Source organism: Empidonax traillii, unplaced genomic scaffold (genome assembly GCF_003031625.1).
Source record: "Empidonax traillii isolate 1590-97213 ecotype Southwest subspecies unplaced genomic scaffold, ASM303162v1 scaffold43:size1863611, whole genome shotgun sequence".
Taxonomy (NCBI): domain Eukaryota; kingdom Metazoa; phylum Chordata; class Aves; order Passeriformes; family Tyrannidae; genus Empidonax; species Empidonax traillii.
The window spans coordinates 1375227-1386397 of NW_020955236.1; the positions used below are offsets into that span (position 1 = coordinate 1375227).

The window sequence follows — 11171 nt, forward strand, 5'->3', positions numbered from 1 at the left end:
CGGCGCCGCCATGGGGTGTTAGCGCGGCCCGGCCCGCTCCGCTGCGCTCCGCTCCGCACCGACCAGCCGCGCCCGCCGCCCCGCTCCGCTCCGTTCCACCCCGCTCCGCCGCGCCCCTCCGCCCGCCGCCCCGAGCCCATGAGCCTGAACGAGCACTCGATGCAGGCGCTGTCCTGGCGGAAGCTCTACCTGAGCCGCGCCAAGCTGAAAGCCTCCAGCCGCACCTCCGCGCTGCTCTCCGGCTTCGCCATGGTGAGCGCCCGGCCTGGCCTGGCGGACGGGGGGGCGGCTCGGGGCCGGGGCGGGGAGCGATGCCTGCTTCTCCTGGTGCCAGCCGGGCTCGCCGCCTGCCCGCGGCTGTGCTGGGGCCGGGCCGGGGCCGGGCGCTGCCCCTGCGGCGGTGGGTGCTCCCTGGGGAGCCGGGTGGGCGCTGCAGCCCCTACTCTGGGAGCAGCGGGGACGGGCGGGGTGCCCGGCGGTTCGTTTGCTCTGCAGAGCTCCACGCGATGAATTAGGAGCTGCCTCTCCGCTTTTACCTCCGCCGGACGGTGCAGGGTTTGTTGGATCGTAGCGGATCCTCCCCGCGGAGGATGCTCGGGGAGAAGCCGCGTGTGCAGCTCCGCAGGGCGGTGAGCGCGGGGTCACCGGGGTGTGTTTCGGGGTTTCGGTTCAATCCAGTGTCAGGTGCCGGGTCCGGAGCCCCGCGGCGCTGCCCGGGTCGCGGTGCTTCCCTTCCCCCTCCGCTTCCCGGACCGCACGCCTTGTGCAGCAGTTGCGCTGGAGCTTCTTTTAGATAAATTAGTAAAAACATCTGATTAAAGTTGGCAGTCTCCCTCCGACGTGTTACATCCATTGTCAACCCTTTGCAGTTTCGAGCTTTCTCAATTTTTAGTTAAGGAGACCAGAGTGTTGCTTACTTTGCAGTTTTGTGCATGGTTTAGTAACGGGGGGTTTTTTGTATGTGTTTTGCTTTCGAGTTAGATGTGAAGTAACCCAGTGTAATAACCCGAATTGTCTCAGATGAAAGCTCCATACAGGTCGAAATACTGTTACTTACAGACTTCCTCATCTGTCCAGTACTCAGACGTACCAAGCTGCAAACTCTGCCTTCAGCCCCTTCATGCATCTTTTTTAAAAACGCCTCCTGGTTTATAAATTCCAAGTTGCACTGCTCTGACTTGCTTTGTCTTAATTTTTTGCCCCGCTTTTAATAAAGTGGGTATTTTCAGCCGTAGGATTTACTCCGCTGCAGAGCCATTGTTCCAGTGATGCTGTCGGGAAACACAGCAGGCCGCTGACGGTCAAATAAATGTCACTGTCCTCCTTCAATGGCTAAAAACAGACCACAGCTCTTCGGGGAGGTGGTGGAACTGCTCTGGTTTGAGTGACAGGCGGCTGTGTTCGTGTGGCGTGTTTGAGTTGCTTCTCTTTGGGAAACGCATCCGGCCGGGAGCTCACGCGCCTCTCCTGCCTAATGAGTTTTCCTTGTTGTACATCCCTTCTCCCGTGTCAGAGCACTTTGTCAGGGCGCCTGCTCGAGTCAGAGAGAACACGGAAAAAAACCCTGTGGTTTGTTGGGTTTTACGAGTTTTCATTTAAAGCTATTCTTAATGCCTTAAATTCCTTTGGGTTTTCTCTAGATACAAGTTATGTGGACTCTCGAAGTCCATGGATGTATGAGGTGAGGCTTCTTTTACTTCCTTCTTGATTCTCTAGAATAATTCTAGTTCTGTTGAAAACTGCTGCTTTTCAATTTGCTGTTCAGGGTATTTCAGGAAAAAGCCATTTTGTTCCCATTAGCAAAATCTCCAGTGTCCAGGAATGTTACGTGTGAATGTCCATGCTTTAATTTTAATGAAGTTTCCCCTTTTAAAAAGTCAATTTTTTTCTTCCTTCTGCAAGATCTCACTGAAAATCCACCTGCAGTCTCTTTGGTTTTGCTCTGATGGACAGTCCTCTAGCTGAGACTTCCTAGTCTGTTTTCAGAAGAGCTGAGTTAACTTACAAGTAATTTTAGATTTTTTACAAACATTCTTTGTCTTTTAGAGTTGTCTTTCTGCCTTGAAAAGCAGTTCTGCTGTCGCACCTGCCTTGTTTCCTGACTGCAACGGGTTCTTTGCACCTGATACTTGGATAAAATGCTGCTGAAGTACAATCTAGTCTTGGATCAAAGCTACAACAGCAAGGAAGCCTCACTGTTTCTCTATTTTCCCCATCACACAAGGAAGAAAGAGCTTTAATGACACATCCAGGACCACCCAGTGAATTGATGGGAATTGTCAGGAGTGGAACGTGCTGCTTTCCAAGCCAGCCCTATTGATTCTTGCTCTTTGATTAAACAGTGCTTGCATCCTGTAGTATGAGCTGAATTTATCCCCACTAAGCAGTTCCCTTTTTGTGTATAACTGCAGCCATTTTGCACAGGTCATTCCCTCAGGATTGGTTCCCTGTGCCGTGGGGAAACGAACCGTGCCAAAGGCGCGGGATTGCCTGGGTCACTGACGTGGAGGATGAAGTGCTCAGCCAGGTTTCAAACCCTGAAGTGTCACGTTTCCTCAGAGAAGATTAAAAACCTGTTTTACAGTTGGTTTTGTTTCAAAGCTGTGCATGAGGATTTTCTACCCTGTGTGAACTTAAAAAGCAGTTGCAGGGTCAGGTGTTGGCAACTGATGTGAGAGCGGAGCTCCCGCCAGTGAGCCCGAGCATTTCCTCCGTGCGGGTTTCCATGGATGCTGTCATCCAGTGCCATATGTCTGAGGGAAAATCCATGAGGCTTATCTTCATTTAGTACAATTTCCCTGTTTATGGGGCCAGCAAATAATACCAATCCCCCAAATTGTTAGAGGTAAAGAGATTGTAGGGTGTGTGCAGTCCATGGAAGAACGGAGGATTCCTTCCATGCGCTGGTGGGGGCGTCAGGTGTTTTTCACCCCAGATATTGATGTAGGATCTTTTTCCCCCTCACACCTGGCTTTATCCGTTTTTATTTCCCGGTCCTGTTTATTTGAATGCGGGAAATATTTTGCAGATTTTATCCAACACTGCAAGCACTGGCTCATCCACATGTACAGCAGCAGAATCGAGAGCTCCAGAGGAGACAGGCTGCTCGCCTGTTATTTTTGTTTGAACAATTAATCTGACTTGTTGGTGTAATTTTGTCACCAGGGATTCATCATGCAGTAGTATGACAATGTCATGATATGGGAGTCAGGAATCATAGGGAAGTTGTCAGATCCCAATAGTCATCAAAGTGGAAAACTCAACGTCATCTCCTGCCACCAATTAACAGCTTTGTGGAAATAGCTGAGTCAAAACTAGGGGTCTGAATTATACACTGTGGTTGGCTTCGTTATAAGTAGGATTTGGAGGAAGTTATTTACCAGACACCACAGATTTCTTTTTAATACTTCGAGTGCTTCAAGCTGGCTGGGCTTTGTCTAGATGGGAATGTATACACTTCAAATATTGAATATCATCAAAGAACTGTCAACTCTTGTCTTTGAAATATACTCAGAATGGTCTTCTGAAAGCAGCTCCAGTCATATTCCATAGAAGACTGACTGCAGTGATAAATATTTATGAAAGTGATTTCCATAACAACAGTTGGTGTTGAGGTACTGCAGGGTAGGACCTGACCCGATGCTGTCAGAGCTGTTCAGGTGCTCGAGGCAGCACAGCCCTTGTCTAGTACAGGTCACTCTGCAGTTTTAAATACTCAAATGGCCTCTGTAGAAGTTTGCTATCTGTTTTTAACTGGATTGCTGTAGAATAACATGAAATAGCAGCATTTTGTAACCTGCAGGAAGGCATTACAGGCCCAGCTTTGTGGCTTCTGCCACCACTTACTGTTACATCGCTGTTGCACTCACGGGTGGGAGCTGTGCTGAAGAATCTTCCCCCACACAAAAAGTTCCTTCTATTCCAGCCACGGAAACAATGTTTTGTGGATCCTTTGAAAGTTCCTGTCTCAGGGCTATAAATGAGCAAGGCAGGCAGTTTGGGGCACTTGGGGCTCTTGATGTTCTGTCCCAGTTTGGAGGATGTAAAGGTGACACTGAGCCTCTGGCTGATCTTCCCCTGTGCTTATAGAACAGATGTTACACTGTGCAGAGGTACTGCCTCCTCAAGATGCATTTACTCCAGTCATCTGGGATTGCCTTTTCATGTTTGCTAGCAAAATGAAATGAAATCCTTATTTGTATTCCATTGTTGGTGTCAGCAAATATTAATGTGTTTTGTCATTCTGCAACATAACAACAATTACAGACCCGAGATCCTGGACGAAAGGATAAATGATGCTTAGTTTCCCTTCTGTATAAAACCAGAAATAAGATCATTATTTTGACTTATCTGTTTTTAATTTCCGGTGAGTTATTCTGGCTCATGCACAACAACTCTGAGTTGTTTATAACTCTTCATGAATGGTGCAGACAGTCTGTGAGAGCCTGGCTCTGAGCCTCTGTCTCTGGGGTGAATAGTCCTGTCAGGGAAACAGGGAGCCAGCCAGGAGTGCTGATTTCCACTGATGCTGTGACACTCATTTCATTCTTGACTTTCCTCTACAGCCCTGGCTACTGATTTCAAAAAGATACATAAACATGTGATTTTAATTTAAAAGCAGGAGCTTTATTTAAGCCCCTCTGGTCTAATAAGACACGGGAGCATTTTAAAAAAGTGAAATGAACTTGGTCAGGATATTAAACTGGAAAAAAAAAATTAAAATGCAGATTCTTCTAGAGGGCAAGTTGTTAAATTTCCTGCGATATGGTAGTAATCAGGCTGCCATGACCCTGAAATCCCAGACGGTGGAAGGTTTAACGTGGTTGTGTGCCAAAATACAGTTATCTTCTGAAAACATCTGATTGCCCACCATTTGTAGGCTTATGAGAGCTTCGGTCTTGAGTCTTAATGTCACGAGAGTCCTTTAATTTTGTCAAGAGCTGTAGTAAATCTGCCAGTCATATCTGTAGGATGATCTGAAGTTAAAGTTAGCTCTTCTTTGAACCAGGGATTAGACCAGATGACCTCTTGAGGAGTCTTCCAACCCATGTTACACCGTGATTAAGCAGCGGGGCAGCTGCGCAGTGCAGACCATGCAGCGAGTGCTCAGAGGAGCTTTAAGAGTGGTGAAGGAAAAGGTGCTGAACATGCTGTGTTGGAAACTCTGCAGCCCTGCCCCGAGCAGGTCTTGTGAACAGGAAAATATCCTGCCTGGAACATCAGCAGGTACCTATGAGCTGAGGCTTTGCGTGGATTGGGATCGTGTCAGATGACCTCACTGGGGCCCTGTTCTTGCAGGTGTTACCTTACAGGAGCAGTGCTGTTTATTTTGGAATTGCAGTGTGGGCAAAGGAGGGAAGAACTTCTGCCGCTTCGCATCGCTGTTAGAAAACAGGCACAGGGCCTCATGATGAAAAACGGAGCTTTTTGTTTTAGGTGCCTGGCTCAAGCTTGGCCCAGGAAGTAAACTTGCAGTTGAAAAGAGCTGGCAGTTTCTCTGCTTGTTTACAGTGAAAGAGTTCCCAAATTAGCTTTCTTGAGAGTTTGAGGAGACAGAAAACACGAACTGACTTTTCACTTACAGGTCAAGCTGGGGTTTCTCTGCCAGACGTGAACACGAGGAGTTCAAAATCAGATGCCTGATATCATTACTACATGGAGGCGCTGATTAATGGAAATATGCCTTCGATGTTTGGCAAATTAAATACATCAATTCTTGAAAGAGAATGAAGTCTTTATCTAATGACTCTCTTCAGTGTCATGGTTATGTTAACATACTACTAGGATGAAGAATTAAAGAGCCTTGCCATGCTGGATGGTTTTGAGTCTAGACACACCAGAAGACTTACAAGAAAAATATTTGATAAGTATGAAAATGAATCCTCGGTGGTGAAGGATTGCAATTGTTCTGTGAAAAACACAGGAAGCCCAACATCCCACGAGTACGTTGGGACTTAACAAGCAATCCTGACAACCAAATGTTTATCCTCTCAAATGTGAAGTTTCCCACGACTGAAAAAATGGTATTTTTAAATCTTCGAGCAAGAATCGTATATGCATTAATATGATTTCTTGTTGAGTGTCTTGTAACACTTGGAAACTGTTCGCTGGTTGACTGAGTGGTGAGGCTTATGAGAATAAAAGCTTTCAATAAAGGAATTAAAAAATTGGCAAATGGCCTTGAATGCCTGTTGAAACATGTCTGAGCAGAACCCTTGGTTGCCTTAATATATTTGGTGCATTAGTGATCAGGAGCTCTGGTGTCCTGGAACATGCATAGGAAGGTGGGATCCAGGACTAGGTGTCACTTGGCTCAGCTCTTGCACAGTAGTGAGGTTGGAAATGTTCTCGCTGCTTTTGCAGCTGTCTTTGGGTCCTGGTTTCCATGCCTCCCCGCATCCATGTTACCCACGCTCCCAAGAATTTTTCTTCCTATCAGCTTGATGTGCTTATATTTCAGATTACCGTTAGGTTTTTTTCCTCTGCACTTTAAATGTATTTTGTCTGCTTAATGAATTCCTTTGAGAAAGTACACTGAACATAGAGACTTCGTGCATTGTTCCCTCTTTGGAACAGTGCTTTGTCTGAAAGTCAAACTTATCAGGAAAGATTATTCAGGAGAGCTGCTGGGATTAATGCCACTCATCAATCGCACATGCATGAAAACACCTAACACTTTTAAAACCTGTTAAAAGGCATTCTAACTCATTTTCCTTATTCTGAGCTGGGTTTATGAGTTTCCTAGTGATGTTATTTATTGCTGATTTCTGCTCTTGAAGCACAGGATACCTGGACATCTAAGGTTATAAAAGGGAGTGGCTCATACAATAGTGGAGTATCTTCATGAGTAGCCTCATCTTTGGATGAGCAGTGATGTGGCCTCCAGAGTGAGGAGCTTGTGAGTCCTGGGACCGCTGTATTATCTTTTGTCAAGGCATTTTCTTTCTTCAGCCTCTGACAGGCCTGTTTGGCTGCCATGGGCATTGTGGAGACTGTCATGTTTTCCATTTGTGGTCTACAGTCTGCTTAAATGCTTGAGAGAATATAGCTGAGAGCCCCACAGGAAGGTGATCTTTTCTCATGAAAGGCTTAAACCCAAATATCCAAGGAGAAGGGAAACACCAAGGTTGTGATGGGCAGCCTGCTGCCTTCACAGGCTTTTATGTTATAGATATTTAGAAGACTTTATGTGGTGTTCATTCTACATATGTATGGAACACAAAATATTTCCTAATACCAAGCTAAATTTATAATCTGTAGTGAAAGATCAAAAGCTGTCTCAACAGGGTAACATGAAAGAAGAAATGTTTCACTTAAGGAGTCCAGGTGTGTTATTCCCAAAGTTCAGCTGTTTTGGTGGGATGAGCTGGAGGTGGCAAGGTGGCTGTGCTGTAACAGCTTTCCTGCACATCGAAGGTTTGCTCTATAACACAACAGTAAGTATGAAAATGGTGGCCTTTGCTCAGACCTCAATTTGAAGCTGAGGAAAAGGGTGCAGATGACATGGAGAGAAACGTAAATGCAGACTTATTTTGGTTTAAACTCAAAATAATCTCTAGTCAAATAGTACGTAATGTAGGTAACTGCATCCCTCTCTCCATTCCTTTTCAGGTGGCCATGGTGGAAGTTCAGCTCGACGCAGAACACGACTACCCTCAAGGGCTCCTGATAGCCTTCAGTGCCTGCACTACTGTCCTCGTTGCAGTTCACCTGTTTGCACTCATGATAAGCACCTGCATTCTTCCAAACATAGAGGCTGTCAGCAACGTGCACAATCTCAACTCTGTCAAGGAGTCTCCTCACGATCGAATGCACCGGCACATCGAGCTCGCCTGGGCGTTTTCCACTGTCATTGGGACTTTGCTCTTCCTTGCTGAGGTGGTGTTACTGTGCTGGGTGAAGTTTCTTCCTTTAAAGAAGAAAACTGATAATACCCCGCAGGGCAACAGTTCTACCATCACATCGGGACAGGCAGCAGCCATTGCGTCCACATCTATCATGGTGCCCTTTGGATTGATTTTCATTGTGTTTGCAGTCCACTTCTACCGGTCGCTGGTGAGCCATAAAACAGACAGGCAGTTCCAGGAGCTGAACGAACTTGCTGAATTTGCACGGCTCCAGGATCAGCTGGATCACAGAGGCGATACCGTGTCCTCAGCCGTTACCAATTTTGCGTAAACCCGTGCTGAAGGAAGGTGACCCCGCTGTTCCGCTTCTGCCTTACGTTGACCCCCCTGTGGATGAACGGGTTGAACTGCAGATCACTGTTTCGAGAAATATTATAAATATTGTTCTAACCCTTTAGAGAAGGAAAAAAAAAAATGTTCCTTTTGCCCAGTTTTTGCTATCTGAAGGAAGGGATGGTGGGGTGTGATTGCACTGTGCGTGCAGCCCTCCTCCTGTGAACACTGTCTCGCTTATTTTCTCATTAGTGCTGAATGGTGGCTGTATAAATCCATGGAAAATAACATTGTACATTTGGGTATTTGCTAGGAATGGATAGAGAAGTTGTTGGTTTGTTGTTTTTTTTTTTTCTCTGTTTATTTGATGTTGGCATTTACTAGAAGATACTGCTTGTCCGATCCATATTGCATGGCATGATACAAATTACTTGGGACATGCAGCAATTAGCGCTTGGTTTCGGTGCTAGTGCTGCTCTCCCTGGAAAGCCTGACAGATGGTTGGAGCGAGAGCTTTCCCACCACTTTCCCCAGGATGTTTTGCTGCCAAGTAATTATTACTTTACTGATTTCTCTGGTGCCTTTTTCCCCATGGCACTTACACGTTTTGTAACTTGCTAAACACCCCTGACTAGTCTTAACTGTGATGTGGTGTGGCCACATGAGTAGGAATGAGACTTGACTCTTCCATGGAAGAAAATAAAAGCAATAACTGTTTTTAAAGTTCTCATGACCTGGCAGGTATTATCTGGAAAGATAGATCTGCCTGTTTCTCATTTAGGAATCTTTTTTTAAAAGAAAGAACTAGATGGAAATTATCACTGGATAATTTTTTTTTTCTTGAAAATCAGAACCACTGCTGTTTTTTTTTCCAAGCCAAAGTACTAATTATTTTATACTTTTATATTGAGAATATATTTTTAATAAATCCTCAGATACAAGCAGCAAAAGGTGCTTTCTCTGCGTTGGATTCCCAAGTAATTAGCTATGCCTTGGTCTTCCTTGTTTAGAAAAGTCTTCTTGCTGAAATGTTGTATATTTAATAACTCCTTATACATTTTTTGATTCCAGAGGATCTGGAAGGCAACTTTTGTGGATGTATATTTATTTATGAAAGTAGGTTGGTTGTAATTAACATTGGCTGCTTACTTTCAGACACGTCTGCGACAGCAAAGCTGCTGTGTCATTCTTTATTTCCTCTTAAGGCAAAAACTTGCATTTGGTCTCCTAGATAAGAGGTTTGTCCAAGAAAGTTTGCAGCATTGTCCTGGGCTGCTTCAGTAACTGTGGCTGTGTCTAGGAGTGGGATTTTTTGGAACACAGTTCTTCTAGGGAGTAGCTCTGGGATGTAATAGGTAAAAACTGTATTTTTTGAACACACAGAGACAGGTTTCAAGTCTAAGGGAAAAAACTTGACCTCCCTGTCGTAGCTGTCACTGTGGAGTGGAAACCTGGGATTTTGACCTGAGACAGGAGTGACTGTGACACGACAGTGGATTTGTACCTGACAACCTGGGCTGAACGTGGACTCACCAACCTCCACTGGGGTTATCCCAACAGATTTACAAACTGCAGGACGTGCCTGTGGGGTTTGGGTGCTGTGTGGTTGCTGCTGCAGGAGCCTCTTGAAGCAGATGGGGCTGATCTCTCCTGTCAGCAGCACCACAGTGCAACGTGTTGACAAGGTCACCCGTGGTGCCTTTGTATTGTCACAAACAACTATAAAAAAAAAACCTGCTGGGCTGTTCTTTTCAGCAGCAGTCTCTGTTCACAAGCAGCAAACAGCTTTGCACTTGCTGTTTTCACGAGTCCTTCTGGCATAAAGAGGCCAAACTGGATTTTCTCAGCTCCGCCATTACGTTGTGCTTCAAATGTATCCTATTCCTGATGTAAATCTGATGGTGAGGATTGTAACTACAGTCCCGCAGGTGCTCATTCATGGAGCACTGGAAGGATTATGTTAGTAAAGGCATTAAGGAAGCAGCATTCCAAAACAGAAAGTCTCGGTAGTAGGCACAAAATGTATTTTCCCATCCTTTACTGGAATACTAGTCCTGTCTTGGGGAAAAACTCTGACAACCTGACTCAGTATTCACACTTGAGCAAAGGGTGCTGTCAGGCTTAAAAATTGTACTTCTGTCAGTAAATTGTGTATTTAAAAGTGACATAGTTCTGAATGAAGTCCAGAACATCAATTTTCCAAGTTTATTTTGTAAAATTACTTGCTGTCCTGGATAAGTAGCTGAATTTCCCGTTGTTTTGATAATCTTTTGCAAAGTGACAGAGAAGTGTGGGTTGGTTTTTTTTGTTTTTTGTTTGAGAGATACAGACTTAAAAGCTAGGGAGACAATCTTATTTTTAACTTTCCCAAACTGGTAGGCTCTGAGCTAATGGCACTGTTGTTACAGCTGCTTTTCTGACTATTTGCTGCACTTTAAGCCATGATATTGAGTATGTTTCTCTCGTTTTTCACCTGTGGAAATGGTCATGAAAGTTACACCTTGGGTACCTCTGTCACTTGTGCCCAGGCAGTGACCAGACACAAACACGTGGGTCTAAACATTAAGAGTGCACTTAAAAAAATTTTTTTTATCCCTTATTTATACTAACGGTGTTAGGAGGCATTTACCTCAAGCATTTTAAACATTGGTTATTGTATATCACTTGTTTAGATATAAAATACTTCCGTGAAATAAAATCTACTTAATTGTTGCTGATTGTTTGTTATCTAGAGGCATAAAGTGTACTTGTTAATTGAAACATGATCTGGTGGAACTTCAGAAGCCATTTTAGGTCACAGATATGTATTGGGATAAATTTGGGGGGAATGGGGGGAGACACAGTTATTTGATTAGCAGATACTAAAAACCCTCATTCTCTAAGGGAAAGACCTTGAAACCAACAGGAGTGGGATTTTACAGCAGGAGTAAGTCAGAGGAGCTGAGCAGAGTCCCCGTGCCTGTCTGCCAGCGTTTTGATGCTCGTGGTTTT

General features: G+C 45.0%; 1 protein-coding gene across 1 annotated transcript; it reads left to right on the forward strand.

Annotated features, from left to right (window-relative positions):
• Positions 1–10960, forward strand: ORAI1 (ORAI calcium release-activated calcium modulator 1). The gene is made up of 2 exons (XM_027878610.1): positions 1–252; positions 7612–10960. Exons 1-2 carry the CDS (start codon positions 139–141, stop codon positions 8176–8178), a joined length of 681 nt encoding a protein of 226 aa, XP_027734411.1. The 5' UTR covers positions 1–138; the 3' UTR covers positions 8179–10960.
• The last annotated feature ends 211 nt before the right edge of the window (positions 10961–11171 follow it).